General features: G+C 43.7%; 1 protein-coding gene across 1 annotated transcript in view; it reads right to left on the bottom strand.

Moving 5' to 3' along the window:
• Positions 1 to 22,358, bottom strand: part of tmeff1a (transmembrane protein with EGF-like and two follistatin-like domains 1a) — a gene marked incomplete at both ends in the record, with an annotated part of 118,636 nt that overhangs the window by 40,381 nt on the left and 55,897 nt on the right. The window contains 2 exons of the mRNA XM_079244247.1: positions 7,821 to 7,950; positions 21,065 to 21,174. Coding sequence (XP_079100373.1) covers positions 7,821 to 7,950; positions 21,065 to 21,174 — 240 coding nt within the window. The remainder of the gene's footprint in view (positions 1 to 7,820; positions 7,951 to 21,064; positions 21,175 to 22,358) is intronic.

Here is a 22,358-nt window from a genome sequence, read left to right as displayed (position 1 = left end):
GACCTGACCCCATACCGTCACAGACCTCTGGTTCTACCCCCTTACCGTAAGAACCCTGATCTGACCCCATACCATCACAGACCTCTGGTTCTACCCCCTTACCGTAAGAACCCTGACCTGACCCCATACCGTCACAGACCTCTGGTTCTACCCCCTTACCGTAAGAACCCTGACCTGACCCCATACCGTCACAGACCTCTGGTTCTACCTCCTTACCACAGGAAACCTGATCCCTTTGGCTTTTGTACTTGTTCCTGACAATAGCACGGAGGCTCCTTTTTGTTTCTCGCTTCATGTCTTCCAACAAGGATCTGGAAAATTGTCTGGTTGGACCACATCCAGGTCTCTGCAGTCTGATGGTCCATCCCAGATGCTTCTGGGTCCAAAGAACTTGATACCTCCTCCTAAACTGTGGAGCCAGTTAACCTGCAGCTTCTTTTAGTAAAAGTAATTCTGGATTGTAGAAGTTGACAAAGATTTCCAGAATAATCTTCATTTCTGTGGTTCTGCTGGTAGATAATGGTTCTTAATGCAGATCCATCTAAAGGATCTCTGATCCTTCAGAGTCCAGCCGAGCCATCCTCATCGTCCTTCACACACTGATATTCATATTGGTTTAATCATATGATGGTGGAGGTAAAAATATGGAAAGTCATTTTTCATTTAATTAAAACTTTTGTATATTTCATCAGAAAATGAAGGGATGTTGTGAAAACCTTGAAGTGGGAAGTCCTCACTAAAACTCAAACTCACAGTGAAAAGGAATTAGGTCACCTCATCTCCTCTTCCTCTACTACCTGTTGCAGTCTAGCTAACAGAACAGAATCGATTCAACACACTGGTCAAAAGTATGGAGTCAATCTTAGTTTAAAACAGAAAAATAAAATCACAAATCAAATTTTATCATCATTGTAACAGATAAATCCATCAATTTTACTTCAGAAAGGACAAAAGAACTCCTTCATATTGGCTTAAAGGCACAAACTGTCAGGTGTGGAAATGGATGCAATTCTTGGGAAAACCATGATGATCACCGAGGCTGTTCCAGCTCCGGCCAAACCCTTGTCTTCCAAAACATCTGTGCATTGCAAACATTCAAAAATAGCAGATTTTTACAACACAAAAATCTGAAAGATCAAAGTTAGTGGGAAAGAAAGGAAAAAGTTCTGCTTGAAAAGGTTGTTGTGAGTCAGAGTTAGAAGAGTCTGAAGGTCTGTAATGTCACATCTCCTTCTAATCTGTGCTGCGGGTGTTTCACTCTCAAAGCAAAGCCAAAAAGCCAACAACAAGAGATTTAAAGAGTAATAACTCTGGCCCGAGGCTGGTGTGAAGCTTCAACCAGAGATCACATCCCAGCGAGGAGACTCAGACGTCCCTCCTCACATAACCTCTCTAAGAAGGAGCCGAAAGCTTTGTATTTCCTCCTCTCCAGCTCTGGGAAATAAACTCGGTCTCCGCTCACAGCTGCACGACTCTCTGATTACAGGAAGCATAAATCTCTGGGAGGCGGACGTGAAGGAGGAGATGGAAGCAGAGGGCATACAACAGTACCGGGTCCCCGGTGTAACGCGTAATAAGAGCAGAGCACTGGGCAGTGTGTCCGGGGAAATCACGCTGCTAGACCCTGAAGATGGAGTTCACCAGTTCAGAACCAGCAGCACCAGCAGTACTGTGGTGTGACAATAAGTTTCCCAGTCTCGAGCCAAGTCTGCAGGGACGTCTGAGGCTCGCCCAGCGGGACGCGTTTGATGAGGAAAATGCTAACCTGCTAGCGCTTTAGCATGACTCTTAGCCATAGTGGCTGATCCACCGTCAGCTTGTAGGAAATAAACTCATTTCTCAGCCTGGCAGCTTCAGTTTAACAGGAAGCAGGATCACCAAAACATAAACACAGTAAATGAGACAGTTTAAGGAGATTAACCTTAATATTTGGTCTCAGCAGGCGGAGTTTTAACCCTCGTAAGGCTCATTTATCCAATTAAAAACCCACATGGATACAGGTCCAGGTTCTGGAGAGGATCCGTCCCTCCATCAGGGCTGTTAAGGTCCAGGTTCTGGAAAGGATCCGTCCCTCCATCAGGCCTGTTAAGGTCCAGGTTCTGGAGAGGATCCGTCCCTCCATCAGGCCTGTCGAGGTCCTGGTTCTGGAGAGGATCCGTCCTACCATCAGGCCTGTTAAGGTCCAGGTTCTGGAGAGGATCCGTCCCTCCATCAGGCCTGTTAAGGTCCAGGTTCTGGAGAGGATCCATCCCTCCATCAGGCCTGTTAAGGTCCTGGTTCTGGAGAGGATCCGTCCTACCATCAGGCCTGTTAAGGTCCAGGTTCTGGAAAGGATCCGTCCCTCCATCAGGCCGGTTAAGGTCCAGGTTCTGGAGAGGATCCATCCCTCCATCAGGCCTGTTAAGGTCCTGGTTCTGGACAGGATCCGTCCTACCATCAGGCCTGTTAAGGTCCAGGTTCTGGAAAGGATCCGTCCCTCCATCAGGCCTGTTAAGGTCCTGGTTCTGGAGAGGATCCGTCCCTCCATCAGGCCTGTTAAGGTCCAGGTTCTGGAGAGGATCCATCCCTCCATCAGGCCTGTTAAGGTCCAGGTTCTGGAGAGGATCCGTCCCTCCATCAGGCCTGTTAAGGTCCAGGTTCTGGAGAGGATCCATCCCTCCATCAGGCCTGTTAAGGTCCAGGTTCTGGAGAGGATCCATCCCTCCATCAGGCCTGTCGAGGTCCTGGTTCTGGAAAGGATCCGTCCCTCCATCAGGCCTGTTAAAGTCCAGGTTCTGGAGAGGATCCATCCCTCCATCAGGCCTGTTAAGGTCCAGGTTCTGGAGAGGATCCGTCCCTCCATCAGGCCTGTTAAGGTCCAGGTTCTTGAAAGGATCCGTCCCTCCATCAGGCCTGTCGAGGTCCTGGTTCTGGAGAGGATCCGTCCCTCCATCAGGCCTGTTAAGGTCCAGGTTCTGGAGAGGATCCGTCCCTCCATCAGGCCTGTTAAGGTCCAGGTTCTGGAGAGGATCCGTCCCTCCATCAGGCCTGTTAAGGTCCAGGTTCTGGAAAGGATCCGTCCCTCCATCAGGCCTGTCGAGGTCCTGGTTCTGGAGAGGATCTGTCCCTCCATCAGGCCACTGATATTCAGTCCAGTTTTTAGGTCACGTGACTTATTCAGCCTTATTTGGCTTTTTGATGCCACGTTTCCATGGAGACCGTTTCTGATGAGGCTTCAGGTCGAAGGTTTTTGTTGGATCTCTTTCCCTGAGTCTTCCGTCTTCCACGTGTCCAAGTTTTGTCCCTTATCTCAGCTTTATCTTGTGGACTTTGTGATGATTTCAGCTGCGTTACTTTCAGTGGAAAAGTTTTACAAAACCTTTTTTTCATTATTGATTTTAGTTCCAGTTTCTCTCGTGTTTTTTATGTATTTTGTTTTCTTACAAACAAAAACTGCGTAAGAAAGGTCTTTTTTCATAAATAAATAAACAATAAACAACTTTAGTATATGCGTAAACCTACCAAACACGCAATCTTTGTTAGTATTTTAACCTTTTAAATGTCAATTCATTTATTTGAATGATTAATAATTTATGAAAAAGACAAAAGAAAACATGAATTATTTTATTTATGACTATTACAGGTGTGTAGGGCATTTGTAAAAGCTGCCCAACATCAGCAGAAAAATGAATATGATTGCATCAGTGTTTTTATGTGGAATCAGATCCTCCCTCTCGGGACCTTTGTGGACAGAAATGTCATATTTACTCCCATTAAAACTACATATAACTTGTAGTAATTCCAAGTGAGAAACATTCGTTCTTTAATGTCAGCATTTCGTTTTGGAGAAAAGTGCTGATAGTGTGAATTTTCCACCAGATTTAACTGTTTCCCATTCAACGCAGATGCAGGAGATTCTGGTGTTTTTGCTACTTACATTACAGCGCTATGAGACCAGCAAGTGGCTCTTTTAGGGGATTAAATGTCTGATGATCTTCAGCAGATCTGAAGCTGTTTACGTGTTGACTCGGTTACCCGTACCTTCCTATATGCTCTCTACAACATCAAGAGAATCAGACCGTACCTGACAGAACACACGACTCAGCTGTTGGTTCAGGTTCTGGTCATCGATTACTGCAGTTCTCTACTGGCAGGTCTGCCTGCATGCTCTGTTAAACCTCTGCAGATGATCCAGAACCAGCAGCGCGTCTGGTTTTCAACCAACCCAAATGAGCTCACGTCACTCCGCTGCTAATCGCTCTTCACTGGCTTCCAGTTGCAGCACGCATCACATTTTCAAGCTTTGCTTCAGGCTTACAAAACAATAGCTGAAACGGCTCCTGTCTACCTTCACTCCTTAATCCAGACCTACACTCCCTCTCCACAGCTACGTTCCACCAGTGAAAGACGTCTCGTGTTACCACCAATACGTGGGACTAAATCACCAGCCAGACTCTTTTCCTCTGTTGTGCCACGATGGTGGAATGATCTCCCAAACTGTGTCAGCTCTGCAGAGTCCCTGTCTACTATTAAGACCCAGCTGAAGACTCAGCTCTTCAAGGAGAACTTCAACACTTAGTTTAGCTGTATTTGTTGGAAAGTTGGAGAACTTAGTTCAGTTCTTTGCAACAAACTTGGTATTAATTCTTTGTATTATAACATCGGTGATATTATGGGGAGGGAAGGGTAAAAACAAAATGGAAAAAAAAAAAAAAGCCTGCATCCCTTCATGGAAGGACCTGTGTCCAACTGGACAGTCCACCAGCACCTTCCTACCATGTCCATGACGAACTGGAACATGGACTGTGATCCAGTTGCCGGCAGCAGCTTTAATGGGAGCAGATCTCTGCAGCAGCGTTTGGATGCAGCTGCAGCAGAGCTGAATCAACATGGTCTGTATATAACTTTACAGAGACGTGGTGGGACAGTTTTACCCTCGGGGGAGGCCAGATGCCTCAGATCTGTTGCACAGAAGGAACAGCACAAAGTTGGGAGGTATGTAGTCGTCTTTGTGAGGAAGAAGGAAGCGCTTATCTGCAGTAAACTCCGTCTGTTTGTGATCCTAAGTAGCTTAAGACCACTTAAAACCCAAATCAGTTGATTTTCAGTAATCTGATTGCTTAACATCTTGCACGGTGGTCTTAAGTCTTAATAGGCTCAACAGAGATCTGAGCATTTTAATGCAGACGCCTGCAGAGGAGGAGTTTTCCAGAGGAGAAACCGAGGCTGGAAGCTCAAACAGACGGAGGTTTACGAACAAAATCCGACTATTCAGGAGTTTTACTGAAGATGAGATCTCAGCGATGCAACACTAACATGCAGCTCATGCAGGTCGGGTCTTCTCCCGCCTTCCTGTCCTCAGAGCTGATTTCAGTCTGAACCGTTTTTATCTGCGAGACGTCTTCAGTCCCGATTACCTGATTTATCGAATCAACGGATTCTCCGCCTCAGATGGATCAAAGAGCGGCCTGGAAAGCCCGAGAGGCCTCTGAGGAGGCGTGAACTCCGGCTGCAGAAGCACCCGGCTTCAGGAGCATGCTAACGACTCTCATCCACGGATCCTAATTAAAATTGATTGGCGGTTGATTAACTGGCTCGCTGGCAGAAATCAATGTGACTGATGACGCGGCGCAGAGTTCAGAGGAAAGATCCAGGACCAGCTCTCTGCGTTTGATGCTCAGTCAAGTCGAAATATCGTGACACAGAACTTAAACGCTGCGAAAAGTCGACTGGACTGGAAGACAAAGTGAAGAAGAGTTCGATGCATCACCTCGGACATTTTCACGTCTTTATGATCAGTTATGGACAGATCTATCTATCTATTTATCAGCAGTGTTCAGCTTCCAGTCTCTACTATACTTCCCATCATGCACTGGGAGTCGCTGAATTTCCAGTTTGAATGGGTGGAAATTTTTAGTGTGAAATTATTTTCACAGTAAAAATAAAAACAAATATTCATCAATGATGATCTGTCTGTGTTGCCATGGTAACCGCTGATGTGACTTTAATGGCTTTTTAATGACTTTCAGAGCTGGTGTTTGAGTGGGATACTGGTGGGATACTGGTGATACTGGTGGGATACTGGTGATACTGGTGGAATACTGGTTATACTGGTGGGATACTGGCGATACTGGTGGGATACTGGTGGGATACTGGTGATACTAATGGGATACTGGTGATACTGGTGGGATACTGGCGATACTGGTGGGATACTGGTGGGATACTGGTGATACTAATGGGATACTGGTGATACTGGTGGGATACTGGTGATACTGGTGGGATACTGGTGGGATACTGGTGATACTGGTGATATACTGGTGGGATACTGGTGATACTAATGGGATACTGGTGATACTGGTGGGATACTGGTGATACTGGTGGGATACTGGGGATACTGGTGGGATACTGGTGATACTAATGGGATACTGGTGATACTGGTGGGATACTGGCGATACTGGTGGGATACTGGTGGGATACTGGCAATACTGGTGGAATACTGGTGATACTGGTGGGATACTGGCGATACTGGTGGGATACTGGTGGGATACTGGCAATACTGGTGGAATACTGGTGATACTGGTGGGATACTGGCGATACTGGTGGGATACTGGTGGGATACTGGCAATACTGGTGGAATACTGGTTATACTGGTGGGATACTGGCGATACTGGTGGGATACTGGTGATACTGGTGGGACAAACCAGACTCTGACAACACGGAAGTGAAGAAAAATACGAAGAACAAACTAAGTATGTTTTGCGGCGCCGGTAGATCTGGCTGCGGGGCCCCAGTTCTGTTCCGACCCGTTGATCTGTGTCATAAATGTTGATTTTCTGTCAAAACTTGGAGGAGCTGTTCATGAACTTTAAATTTCCCCTTCGGGATAAATAAAGTATCTTTGATTTCATTAGATTTTTTTCTCTGAAAACAGAAACATGAAGAAAGTCCAGGTGCAGTTCACATGAAGCAAAGCAGATTTTATTCGAATGTCTATATTTCTGTTACTCATATTACACCTATATGTAGTTATTAATATTTTCTTATTAAAATTATAGCAATATTAGTTTACTGTTTATTATTCTTTAAGTATACTTCATATAAAAATTGACATAGCAGATTTTTTTATGGTAATATTTATAAACTAGTATAATATTGTTTTTACTATGACCAGTATATTATACATGGTCTTATAGAGTTTATTTATTCATTTTTACTCTTTATTTATATATTATTTACACTTGTTTCATAATATATCCTATTTTTAGTAGCATAGATATTTATCATTTCAATTTAATATTTATAAATAAATATTTATTACATTATAATGTGAGATGATAAATAAAAACAAGCATTCTATTTTTGTATTTTTTATTCAATATGCTAAATATTTCTGATATTTCTACAACTTTACGACAATGTGGGGATTATTCCTGCTAAAAGCCAACAGGAATAACAGTTTTACAACTTAGTTTATTATTATCTATTAAAACATCCGACATTCCCTCAGGAATAAAAATATTTAATTTACTTTTATTTTAGTCTTGTTATAAAAGCAGGAATATTTCTCCCTCTTTGCTTGAGTTAGAGTGGTGAACACCCAGACTCCAAACAGCAGCAGCGCCACCTCGTTATTCTCTCTCCGCTGTTTTACACGACCGCTGCAGCGAAACGAAGACAAGTTGAGTCTGTTTTTATGAGGCAGCAGCTGAATTATTTCCCCTGACGACATTTTAAATGTCTGAGACTTTAAACGCTGATGGATGAAGCGTGTCGCTGCTCTGATGAAGCCCCGCCCCCTGACCATCCAGCAGATTTCCCACGCCCCGTTGCTGGAGACTCACCGCCGGAGCAGGGCCCGTCGGACACCCTGGAGATGAGCCTCTGCTGCTTGCAGGACGCCTGCCGCCGGTAGCACTCGTTCTGGTAGGTGTCTCCGTTGGAGCCGCACACCGGGATGTAGTTTTTGTGGCACTGCAAGTCAAACACAGTCAGCTTCAGTTTCAGGCCAAAAACATTGAATCTGCAGAAACACGTTGAGCAAAAAACGTTTTCTTAACTCCCCTTTCAGGAAGTTAGAGGACAAAACACCATCTCCTAAAAACTAACAGCAGTCATAACAGCAAAGACCAAAAGTGTAACTATTTATATTATTTGAATCCTTTAAATACCAATTTTTATTCCATGATGTCACTGTTTTATTATTAAAAATAACTATTTCATACAATAGATTTTATATAAATATTTTGGCAGATTTATTTTAAAACCAGGCTTGAATATTGTAAAAATACCAGTTTGGATAAATAACAACTGTTTTATTAATAATATTAATAATAATATTCATAATAAAAATAAAAATAATAATATTAATAATAATAATAATGATAATAATAATAATAATAATAATAATAATAATAATAATAATAATAATAATAATAATGGACTGAAGTTGATTTATTGATTTGAGGAAAAAAAAGGGAAAAATGGATGGATGGATGGATGGATAGATGAATGGTTGGATGGATGGATGAATGGATGGATGAATGGATGGATGGATGGATAGATGAATGGTTGGATGGATGGATGAATGGATGGATGAATGGATGGATGGATGGATGGATAGATGAATGGATAGATGGATGGATGGATGGATAGATGAATGGTTGGATGGATGGATGAATGGATGGATGGATGGATGGACAGATGGATGGATAGATGAATGGATAGATGGATGGATGGATGGATGGATGGATGAATGGATGGATGGATAGATGGATGGATGGGTGGATGGATGAATGGATGGATGGATGGATGGATGGATGGATAGATGAATGGTTGGATGGATGGATGAATGGATGGATGGATGGATGGATGGATGGATAGATGGATGGATAGATGAATGGATGGATGGATAGATGAATGGATGGATGGATAGATGAATGGATAGATGAATGGATGGATGGATGGGTGGATGGATAGATGGATGGATGGGTGGATGGATAGATGGATGGATGAATGGATGGATGGATAGATGGATGGATGGGTGGATAGATGAATGGATGGATAGATGGATGGATGGATGGATAGATGAATGGATGGATGGATGGATGGATGGATGGATAGAATGAATGGATGGATGGATGGATAGATGGATGGATGGGTGGATAGATGAATGGATGGATGGATGGATAGATGGATGGATGGATGGATGGATGGATGGATGAATGGATGGATGGATGGATGGATGGATGGATGGATGGATAGATGGATGGATGGATGGATGGATGGATGGATGGATGGATGGATGAGTTTCATGTCTGCTATGTTCTGACTGGTTTCTGTGGAAGTTAACCCATTTACTAAAGCAAACCTTCTTCTCTACCTCTAGATGAGTAAAAGACATGATGACAGACGGACAGTTATGTCTTTATAGGAAGAGGAAGATGGAGAGGAAGAGGAGGAACCCCTGACTGAACCACTACACACAGTAAGGCTTCAACCATCATGTATGATGTCATAGAAACGCTCCAGGCTGTTTGGATTCTCTCGGTGACGTGTTGGCGCTGCACTTCCCAGCACACGGTGGGACAATCCTGCGCAGTGTCACATGTGTTGAACAGTTGTTCTCGCAGGTGGAAAAGAAATGTTTAAAAACTTTAAGGTTTTAAAAGCTCTTTTAACGTTGCTGTCTATAATCTCATATAATTGATTTGTTTCTATTATCCGTGTGTAACGTGTGTTTGAGTAGCTTGTGGAGTAAAAATGTGTCATGAAACGTGTTTGCGCTTAAATCGCCACTGCAGACGCAGAAGTCGCTCTGAATCATGGCGTCGTGGGAAGACGCCGGTACGTAGAGGAGCGACATGTGACCTTTGTGTTTGATGGAGCAGCAGACATGTTGCTGCTGTTTTATGGAGCTTTCAGTTCAACACCAGCCTCCATCATGAGTTTCCTTTTTTTATTGTTAGGAAACGACTAAAATGTAATTAACTTCCCACCCAGTGATGTTTCTGTTGAGTCTTTTTACTGTTAAAGCAGGTTGACCAAACTGCTGACAGGGTTTATTTTAGCACAGCTGACCACAAATGAATAAAAGCTTCAGAATTAACGATTCTATTAAAGTAGAACACCTTTCAACTTCCTGCTCCTAAACACATGAAGTTTGTATCGAATTTCATTTGCAGCTTCCGTTGCCGAGATGTTTAGGAAATTAGCACAAATGTCATCGACACACAGAACCATTCGATACCACCGTTCCAGCGTTCTGCAATGATTCCTCCATTCCAGCATTCTGCAATCGATCTCGATGTTCCAGTGTTCTGCAATAATTTGCACCATTCCAGCGTTCTGCAATGATTCCCCCCATTCCAGAGTTCTGCAATCGATGTCAATGTTCCAGTGTTCTGCAATAATTTGCACCATTCCAGCGTTCTGCAATGATTCCCCCCATTCCAGCATTCTGCAATCGATCTCAATGTTCCAGTGGGCAATCATTCCCCCCATTCCAGAGTTCTGCAATCGATCTCAATGTTCCAGGGTTCTGCAATAATTTGCACCATTCCAGCGTTCTGCAATTGATCTTGATGTTCCAGGGTTCTGTAATAATTTGCACCATTCCAGCGTTCTGCAATTGATCTTGATGTTCCAGCGTTCTGCAATAATTTGCACCATTCCAGCGTTCTGCAATTGATCTTGATGTTCCAGGGTTCTGTAATCGATCCCGTAATTCCAGCGTTCTGCATTCATTCCCCACATTCTAGCGTTCTGCAATTGATCTTGATGTTCCAGTGTTTTGCAATCAGTCTTGATGTTCAAGCATTCTGCAATCGATCCCACCATTCTTGCGTGCTGCAATCAATGTTGATGTTCCAGCGTTCTGTAATTGATCCCGTTGTTCCAGCGTTCTGTTTGCAGCAGTCTGTAAGTCTCCTTCAGGATTTCTTTTAATCTTTTCTCTGAGTCGTATCCTGCAAATGAAGCTGTAGATCTTCATCGCCAGCAGAGCAGACCTGAACAGATCAGCTCCTGTATGCTTGTGGTTCTGATGGGCAGGACGGTTTGGCTGAATTTATGACACGTCAGCTGGATGACAGGATGATGAAAGAACAGGTGAGGTGGTTCACCTGAGAGCTCATCGAAACAGTTACATGAAAAACAACAGAAAAACATGTAAAAAAAACATGTGACGCCATATTCCACATATGAACCACATGTGAAAAACATGAAAGCCATTTGAAATGTGGTTTACATGTGGACCACATTTGTAAAACATGTATGATTCACATGTTGGTCATGTGTTTAAAATATGGCTCAAATGTGAATCTCATATGTTTGGCACATGTGACCTACGTGTGATTCACATGTAACATGTGGTTAACATGTGAATTAAAGGTGTTTTACAAATGTGGTTAACGTGTGACTATGTTTCACATTTTTTATATGCAGTTCTCATGCATATCAGTGTGGTTCACATGTATTTTACATGTCTTCACATGTGGACAACATGTGCACAATATGAAGTTCATATAAGTTTCATATATGGTTCACATGTTTTTCATTTGTGAGTCACACGTGCTTGACACATGGTTAACTTGTTCACATGATTCACACATAAGTCACATCTACATGATATGTGAAACATGATTTACATGTGAATCAAATGTGCTTTACATCCTAGGAAACATGTAAACACATTTTAGAACCACGCAAAAAAGTGTGTTCTGACTGTGTGTATCACATGAAAACATGAAAACATGTTAAACTCATGATGAAACTCATAAATACCCCCATACATATGTTTTATTCACATGATTCACATGTGGTATGTGAGAGTAATCACATTTTGATGTCAAAGTGCAGCAAAAGCTTCGGTTGCTGAAGAACGTTTCCTTTCTGCAAGTGTTTGTTTATGTAACATTACTGTGAAGACGCAGGACATAATGAAGGACGTGGCATTCTCGTAGCATCGGTGATGCATTAGCATTTAGCCTGATTCCCCCGCAGACCCTCTGCACGGTTAACAGCACACAGCGGTTGAGAGAGCGGATTAATGAGGGGCCAATCTGAAAACAGCCCGGCGATATAAACAGCTTTTAAGCCGTCTTGCCTACAGTTACTTTTACAGATGCATCAACTGGGAATTGTGGACACAAATCTTGCGTAAACGGTTAATGGGATGGTTTGATTTTTATGTTTATATTCTTTCCAAGTAATTTTCCACATACTTAACCCTCCTCCAGTGCTCGATTTTTGCCAAACCTTTACAAACCAAAGATTTGTCCCTGGATGAAGAGCTGCTATCGCTTCAGAAAACGGTAGAAAATAAAGTCTTAAATGAGTCAAACAAAGTCTTGAGCGGTGCCGTTTATGTCCCAGACAAGCAGCTTTACATTCCTGGAAGATTTACTGTTAAAATCTGGTTTTTAATCGATAATTATGAGGAAAGTATTTGAGCGTTTATGGCTCTAATCATTTGTGTTGGCCTGAAGCGGCACGTCTCTGCTGTCAGAGTCAAACTCCAGATGCAAGTGCACGTGTCAGCATCCGGCAGTCCATATTCCGTTAACTCAGATCCATCGACCACCCAGTGGGAATGAGCTCTGACCTCCAGCATGGCCTCTCATTGGACAGAAGACACCTCCACTGCCGTCTGCAGCTGGAGACCAAACCATCAAGCTGTCAGCAGCCAGGGAATCCATTTCTGGGTTTAAGCTGAGACAGAATCAGGATGTAATCAAGCCCTTTGTTTGAACAATTTGCCTCCTTCACATCCGAACTCCAGCTGAGGACAAACTCCGACTCTGTCCCGGTTTCATTAGCTTGCTCTGTCAGCCGAACTGACGTGTGGTTAATTTCCGCTGAGGCAACATGTTTTTATCAGCTCAGGAGCTCATTAGCAGCACTTACTTAGACGTTTGGGTCTCTCTGTGATGACAGCAACTCTGATCTGTTTACACAAGTAAATGCAAAAAGTTTTAATGATCATGAGAAAGACAGAACCTGCAGCTTCCAACAGATGAGGGTTAGCACCGCTGTTGAGCTGAAGCTGAAAGGCGATGACCTCATGCCTACGTCCGTGATTTACAATCCAGTGCACAAACGCCAGCTAAGTAATTATAAAAGTTTTTCTTGTGTGAGGACAATTCAGCCATGAGGAGATAAATCTGCAGAAATGAGGCGAGACTTCAGTCCTTGGCCGTCTTCTGTTTTACTTGTCCCTAAAACCTGCAACAAGGACGATCTGCATCTTTATTTAGAGGCAAGGATGGCGATCTTTAGGCACATCACGATTCCGATGGCCGTGGTGTGATTATGAAACCATTTAATGGTGCATCTTTTTAAACTATGTAATAAGCAAAGCATAAAAGCAAAGCATTTATTAATAATAGTTCAATAAAAGGATTTGCCAATACAATCCCTCGCAGGTCAAGACTTGCTTGGTGATGACATCATCATCCTCTCGATGGAGCGGTTTCTAAATGACCCCGGTTTCATTGGCTGTTTTGGACATTGAATATTTCTCTTCTGAATCATTCTACAATAAAAATTACATCCAAAACCTTGTTGTCAAGTTCTGTTAATGACCGTTTCATTCAGGTGTGTTGCTGCAGGGAGAAGAACCTCTCCCCAGCCACATTTACCAACTCTGCGGGGGAATCCCAAGGCGTTCCCAGGCCAGCTGAGAGATATAATCCCTCCAGCGTGTCCTGGGTCTTCCCCGGGGTCTCCTCCCAGAGGGACGTGCCTGGAACACCTCACCAGGGAGGTCCAGGAGGCATCCTGACCAGATGCCCGAGCCACCTCAACTGGTTCCTCTCGATGTGGAGGAGCAGCGGCTCTACTCTGATCTCCTCCCGGATGACCGAGCTCCTCACCCTATCTCTAAGGGAGAGCCCGGCCACCCTGCGGAGGAAACCCATTTCAGCCGCCTGTATACGAGATCTCGTTCTTTCGGTCACGACCCACAGCTCATGACCATAGGTGAGAGTAGGAACATAGATCGACTGGAAAATCGAGAGCTTCGCCTTCAGGCTCAGCTCCTTCTTCACCACGACAGACCGGCGCAGAGTCCGCATTACTGCATCGAATCAAACCGATCGAATTGAGGAGGAGCTGTATTCCCTCCACTGACCCACAACGTCCTGAGTTGAGGTTATCAGGTCCACATCTCCACTGTAGACAGTATTGATGGAGCACTGCTTCCCCCTCCTGAGCCGCTGGATGGTGGACCAGAATCGCCTCGACCATAGGTGAGGGTAGGAACGTAGATCGACTGGTAAATCGAGAGCTTCGTCTTCTGGCTCAGCTCCTTCTTCACCACGACAGACCGGCGCAGAGTCCGCATTACTGCAGACGCCGCACCGATCCGTCAATCTCACGCTCCATCCTTCCCTCCTCCTCCACTTAGAGTGGGACTTCATTCCCAACCCGGAGAGGACTTTTCCAGCTGAGGACCATGGTCTCAGATCTGGAGGTGCTGAATTTACTTCCAGTATCTATGAAGTAAATTCAGAAATTCAGCTTGAAGCTTGAATACACCAGCCTTGCAAAAAACCAGCAGGGAAACGTGCCTCTAGCTGCTTTCAAATAGCAAACTCATGTGATTCTCACGGCAAAGTGGTTAGCACTGTGGCCTTACAGCAAGAAGGTTACTGGTTCGATCCTTGGCTGGGCAAGGTTTGGACAGTGGCCTTTCTGTGTGGAGTTTGCATGTTCTCCCCGTGTATGCGTGGGTTCTCTCTGGGTACTCCAGCTTCCTCCCACCATCCAAAGTTAGGCTAACTGGTTACTCTAAATTGCCCCTAGAAATGTGTGTGAGTGGTTGTTTCTGTGTGAACCTGCGATGGCATGGCGAGCTGTCCAGGGTGTACCCCGCCTTTCCCCTAAAGACTGCTGGGATAGAATAATGAATGAATGTGATTCTCACAAACTGTTCATTTGTCATTTACCGGTGATAAGATGCACAACTTATGGTGGTGAAAGATTCTACATCGACGGACGTCCCTGTACCACAAGAAGCACCTTTCTTCAGTGACTCCATGACAACCAAGGACTGTCACAATCAGTAATACTTCCAGTTGGCTCTTTAGTGTGAAACATGACGCTACAGCCGTGGTATATGGATGCAACACCTTGGCAAGGAAAGAGTTTGCGTAGTCCGATTCGGGTAGAAACGTTGCCATCGCTTGCTGGATGGTCCCCTGCTTGGAGGCAGCTAACTGGGCTTTTCTCATCAAGCTTTTTTCTGGGTCTTTCTCCATTCATATTCATAGCAGCTGAAGTATGTCCACATTCTGGCGTTGGATGCAAAGGAGTTATGACGGTTTGGCATAGCTTGTCGGAATAGCACACAGGAAGTCCAAAGTCTTATCTGTCGGTTTAGGATACTATACCTAGGTATACCAGTGACAGATACTGTTGATTAAAACATATTATTATTCATTATGTGGGTTTCATGGACATGAAATATTTAATTTAGCAAAGTTGAATATTACAAGGTGACTTTCCGTCAGTTCGGGAAAGTGTGCTGGATGCTAATAACCTGACGCTACAGTACGTGCCTAAACAACATTACGACCTCACATGAGAAGCAGCTCAGAAATGTGCAATAAATATGCAGCAAAGCAGAGAAAAACCAGCTGCTGCATGCAGACATGTCTCCGCGTTCTGCTGAACTGATGGCTCGTCTGCAGCTTTCTGAGCTGCTTAACTGAGAGTGTCCCGAACAGTCACAACACGGGTTGGATTTCATGTTCAGCCTTGGTCTCATGGACACCAGATGGTCCAGATGTTGCACTTCCACCATTTCCAGTTGTAGCTTTTGCATTTCTCAGCATTGTTATCAAGTACTAGATGGAAAACCGATAAACATTTGTCCATCCAGGTCGTCCATGTCGCATTGTGATCCACCAAAAACGCAATGTTTTCCTGTTTACTCCTGCTGGGAAGGCATTTAGACACTTTATAACGCCAGACTCGTTACGTGGCACTGGGACATTTACTGTGCACGTTTCTGCAGCGTTTGAGGCTCATCAACAACTTCAGAACTTTTTCTTTCAGGATGCTTGATTACATTGCAGCTGAGTTTGGCTTTATGAGCCGGACGAACACGCGAGCAAGCAGCCGTTCTGAACATATGCAGAGGCTGATTCACAAAGAAATACAAGAAGACATTGTCAAAGGAAAGAAAGAAAGATAGAAAGAGGCAGAACAAGAAACAAGATAACAGTCAAGATGAGACTGAATTCGACTGGCTGGAGAGATTACAGACCAGGCAGCATGGATGATGGATGATGGGGGGGCATCACTGAGGAAACTGAACCATTTCTCCAGCATGTCTTTAAGACTGAAAAATGTCAGAAGTGTTGGGACTAAAAACTACCTGCAGCAGATGAACAGGAGCTCAAAGTCCTGAAGCAGGAGCTGAAAGATGCATCTGGATGTAACATCGCCAGCAGTCTGTTCAAACGTCATCTTTCCGTTTCCTGAGCATCAGGATGGATTGCAGGCGTATAAAGCATCGTGTTAAGCTCCACGTCGCTGTAAACTGGTAATATTCCTGCATTACTGTGTCAGACAGCAGTGAAACTTGTGTCCAACGCTGTCTTTGCTCAGGACGTTTTGTCCTGTTCTGCTCTCACATCAAAACGCCAGACGGCGGTTTTAACAGTCTCCCAGCGTCACGTTGATGCCGTAAAGCTGCAGCTCGGGGTGAATTTGTCTTCCTGACACTGCAGCTGTCGTGTTGTTTGGCCAAATAGAGTAATTGTGTTTTGTTATGTGTCAGAAGAACACGGCAGGCAGGTCCTGCTGTCTTTGTTTTAGTCCCGTTGCTGCTGCTGCTGCCAGTGTTGCACTTCATCCGTACAGACGACGTTGCAGCTTAACGGGGAGCCAGAACGTGACAGCATCCTGTTATATTTCATTTATGTGGTTTTATGTATCAGGACATAAGACAAATCATTTGATCCAGGTGCAACATGAGGCGAAGCTCTGACAAAACAGAATCCATGTGAGGGTCCTGCAGCTTGTAGAAGCTTCTAGTCAGCTGAAACCCTGCAGGACATGGAGAAGGCGTTTGACCGTGTACCCCGGGGGCTCCTGTGGGGGGTACTCCGGGAGTATGGGGTACCGGACCCCCTTGTACGAGCTGTCCGGTCCCTGTACGACAGGTGTCAGAGCTTGGTCCACATTGCCGGTAGTAAGTCGGATTCGTTTCCGGTGAGGGTTGGACTCCGCCAAGGCTGCCCTTTATCATCGATTCTGTTCATAACTTATATGGACAGAATTTCTAGCTGCAGCCGAGGCGTTGAGGGGATCCGACTTGGTGGCCTCAGGATTGGGTCTCTGCTTTTTGCGGATGATGTGGTCGGGTGGACTCTCGCTTGAGCAATTCGCAGCCGAGTGTGAAACGACTGGGATGAGAACAATTTATTCATTGATTCATTATCCTAACCGCTTAGTCCAATGAATGGTTGCATGGAAGCTGGAGCCTATCCCAGCAGTCTTTGGGCGAAAGGCAGGGTACACCCTGGACAGCTCGCCAGTCCAGCACAGGGCGAGATGAGAATCAGCACCTCCAAATCTGAGACCATGGTCCTCAGCCGGAATAGGGTGGATTGTCCTCTCCGGGTCGGGAGTCAGGTCCTGCCTCAAGTGGAGGAGTTTAAATATCTCGGGGTTTTGTTCACGAGTGAGGGAAGGATGGAACGTGAGATTGACAGACAGATCGGTGCGGCGTCTGCAGTAATGCGGACTCTGCGCCGGTCTGTCGTGGTGAAGAAGGAGCTGAGCCAGAAGGCGAAGCTCTCGATTTACCAGTCGATCTACGTTCCTACCCTCACCTATGGTCATGAGCTGTGGGTCGTTACTGAAAGAAGGAGATCTCGTATACAGGCGGCTGAAATGAGTTTCCTCCGCAGGGTGGCCGGGCTCTCCCTTAGAGATAGGGTGAGGAGCTCGGTCATCCGGGAGGGGCTCAGAGTAGAGTCGCTGCTCCTCCGCATCGGGAGGAACCAGTTGAGGTGGCTCGGGCATCTGGTCAGGATGCCTCCTGGACCTCCCTGGTGAGGTGTTCTGGGCACGTCCCTCTGGGAGGAGACCCCGGACCCAGGACACGCTGGAGGGATTATATCTCTCGGCTGGGCTGGGAATGCCTCGGGATCCCCCCGCAGAGTTGGCAAATGTGGCTGGGGAGAGGGAAGTCTGGACTTCCCAGCGACCTGACCCCAGATAAGCAGCAGAAGATGGGTGGATCGACGGATGGTGATGAAGAAATATCCTACTGTAGTTACAGATGAAGGTGGAGCGCCTTGTTACTGTTGTTACGTCAGGCTGATTATCAATTCTCTGATCATCAATCAGTTAAGAGAAAAAATTATTCAAAAATAAAATTCCTGAGCCCAGAGAGGCGATTACATGTGTGCAACAAATGAGATCATTAAAGAAAAAGTTCAAATGAAGAAAATCGTTGACACGATACAAACACACACAGACACAGACACAGACACACACACACACACACACACACACACACACACACACACAGACACACACACACACACACAGACACAGACACAGACACACACACACACACACACACATGTTTTAAATGATTAACAACGGTTCCTTATAAGGTGAAATGACAGCATGAATCAGATTCTCTCAGATCTAATATTGATCAGGTTGCACAGTATTTCATAAGCTCCATCCATTCTTCATGAAGAAATCTTTCTAATTCAAAAAGCATTTTGTCACGGAAGATGTCAGATAAACGGTAAAGCAAGACATAATCTCTGAAAGACAGAATTTGGACAGCAAATCAAAGGTATATTAGTTGTTGCAATTTGGGAGTTTGTTTCCATAAAATGAACCAAAAACCATATTTTAAAACCCTTCTTTAAAAAAAAAAAAAAAAAAAAAAAAAAGTTAGATTAGATTAGATTCCGATTTTTTTGGGTGCCGATTCGATTTAAATTGCGATTCTCACAATTCTTCAATATTGCTGATTTTTGTAGATTAAAAATAAAAAACAAAAAAAAAATCAGTATTTAGCTTGTCATTTTTCTTGATTTCAATTAGGAAAATAACAGAGTAGCCAGACACCATTCTGCTGCTATAATGCCCAAGAAGAGAAGTAAAGAAATCAACAAAAACAATTTTTTTTTTATTTTTTATAGTGGATTAGTTTTATTTATTTGAAAAAAGAATTGATTTTTTAACGGGAAAAAAAATGGATTTTAAAATTGTAAAGCAAAATATCCTGATTTTTAATTTTTCGATTCAATTTTCCCACCTCTAACAGTTTCGCCAATTTAAATTATTGTTGTTAAACAAAAAATACAATTTAATCTTGAAGAATCTTGGATTTGACTTAATTTTAAGACACTAAATTAAATTTTTAAACAAATCCTCAAAGAAAAAACGCACCTTTCGAACATGTACCATGTTACACAGCACAGATACACATATTTTGCAGATCAGAAACATGTGCTTTGGAACATTTACATGTCTATATTTTACATGCATATGTAAAATATAAAGATATTAAATGACAATATAAATTCACAAAGTGAAATTGTATGTATGCGGGCATTGTGGCTAATGGAAGTTATGGTTAGCGGGTGTGATGGCTAACATCAGCTTCAAGAAGAAAGCAGAGCTTGAAGACTCTGCATTGTTAAAACCTCCTGTTTAGGAACACTTCAGCTACCCAGGTAAGTATGTAAATGGACAAGGCGATGAGAATAAAACAGTCTGCAGGTTAGCCGCTTATAGTCCCGCCTCCTTCACACACTGATGACCGCTGTCGCTGAAAAGCCCTTCTGTATAAACAGCTGAACCTTGAACATGGAAAGCATGAAGCCTCTTTTCCACAGAGTTTTAATTGTCTCTATTAAAAGACTTTCTTATATTTTTAAAAAGTAAAAAAAAACATGTAAAATTGTTTTTTACTCTGAACACAAATTTAATCTAAAAATGCTCCACGCAAACAATGTTTTACAGACCAAACATCAGTCTGGCAACTGATAGTGTTTAAATAATTAAAGACTTACTTTTCATAGAGATTTGTATTTGTAAATGTTTGTAAGTTAAAGTGAATTATCTTTGCTTGTCTTTACGAATATCCCTCCTTCCCTTATATGTATGGACAGAAACTGTCCATTAGGAGTGGGTATGTGTATATTTCTATTTAAGACTTTATTTCGTGGAGAATTTACAACAAACAGTTTTTATTGTGTTGTTTTCATTTTTAATGTCATTCAAATTTTCCTGTTTTAATCGAAATTAGGCATTTTAATATTCTACATTTGTTCCTTTGTTGAACCAAACCATGACCTTAAAACCAAGGTACGCATCGAACCGTGATTTTGGCGTAGAGTCACATGTACAAACTGTTTACATTTCTGAGGCCATATATATTTATATGTAAAACCCAAAACACACATTTCCAGTGCAAGTGTTCATGTGAAACTATAAAATCCCAGACAATCCTCCTAAATAAACCGCATGTTTCACGTGTTGCCATGAAAATGTTTTTCATGTGCAAATGACGTGTTTCACAGGTGTTTCACAAGTGCAAACCCACATGACATCATATGTGAAGCGCGTGTTTATCCTGTAAGTGATTAACTCCAGGCTGTGCGTTTATCATGTCCTGATGCAGAAGAGCTTAGAACTGCAGGACGCGCTGCTTCGTTCCTGTTTTTTACCTCAGCGCGACTTCTCACAGGAAACTTTTGCGCACGTGTACAGGACACAGATCTGATCATGTGATCCACCTGCAGTTGTGTTGCAGCCAGACTATGGCATCTTTTCCTTCTTTATAATAAAACCGTGAGATGTTTCTGCTTCTCGATGTGCCGTTCTCTAAAGTGCTTCATTTCATGCATACTTGCTGCTGAAATGTGTTCTTTGGTAACACACCTGTGAAGCTAAAACACACCGAACATTTCGGGCCATGTTGGCCATGAAACAGGTGGTCAGCGGTGTATGTCCCCATCAGTTTACAGCTGAACACTGGGCAAGGATTCAGGGATCATACGGAGTTTTAAAAGCTGCGAGGATGAAAACAAAGATGTCATCAGACCTGGAACTGGCAGACACATTTAAGCTGAGCTCCATCGTCTCTGCAGACGCCTCCGAACCGGCATGTGGAGTCATCGCAGACCCTCAGGTCGCTCTTCTTCTCTGATACATCTACAACAAAGAGAGAGACAAAAAGACAGGGGTTAAGATGAAGGATAGACGGCGGATCGATGAGGTGAGTCAGACCTACAGCACCTCCACAAGCACCTGCGGTAAATCGTACGCTCCCTCTGAGTAACGCCCAGACAGTTTTAAGAGTTCAATGAAAGCAACTGGAGAGCAGAGCTGCAGGGGAACATATGGACACATTTCCCAGCAGAGCACCTTGCAGATGATTGTTTACCTGACAGAGCAAACAGGCTTTTCGTCACCACACACACCTGGCGAGCGTTTACTCCGGAGAAAACGAGCCGACTCTTGGGACAGAGAAAACTGGGCCTGAAGTCCTCAGAGGGACGATTGTTTGGTTGAACTGTCTCAAAATGAGCAAAGCTGAAGTCAGTTTTTGGCTTCATTGAGTCCAAATCATCACAGATCAGGTCTGCGTTACAGTTTTCTATCAGAAAAAAGACCACCTGATGAACCAGAACCAAGCTGGCACATGCAGCAGGTCAGAGCTGAACTCCCAGGAGGAACACCAAAATACCTCCTCGCCATACAACAAGCCGCAGGAAGCGTCGCATTAACAGATGATTTACCTGCATATGTAAATAGATTCATTACAAGATGTTTAAATTTAGGTACATCTGGTCTGCAAACATCACACAAACTTCATGCAGCTCCTCCATCTTCCTCTTCAGGCAGAGTATTGCTGCAGACCATGTCCATCCGTTCAGGGCTTCCATCACCGCTGAAACCGCTCAAAATATAAACATGCCAATAAAAAACTGCGATGGAAACACCTACATATAGAAAAAACTTGTTAAAACATTTTTAAACTCATGAGGAGGTTTTTTCAGAAGTATCCACTAGAAGTTTATGGCAAAAATGTAACCACATCACTTTTTCCCACTTTTACACGTCACCAGATGTGACGTAATTCAATTCAATTCAATATAGCTTTATTTGTACAGTGCCACTTCACAACAATGTTGTCAACAGGGAACTTTCCAAACACATCACTTCAAGCCAATTCACACATATCCTATAGTAGAAACACGCTGAAACACTCAAATCATGACTTAGATCCAGTCCTCCATCCTGAGCTGCATGAGGCGACAGTGGGAAGGAAAAAACTCCCCTTTAACAGGAAGAAAACCTCCGGCAGAACCCGGCTCAGGGAGGGCAGCCATCTG

This window comes from Telmatherina bonti, assembly GCF_933228915.1.
Source record: "Telmatherina bonti genome assembly, chromosome: 7".
Classification (NCBI taxonomy): domain Eukaryota; kingdom Metazoa; phylum Chordata; class Actinopteri; order Atheriniformes; family Telmatherinidae; genus Telmatherina; species Telmatherina bonti.
The sequence above is the reverse complement of the archived record's forward strand: the minus strand, read 5'-3'. Positions and strand labels throughout refer to the sequence as shown.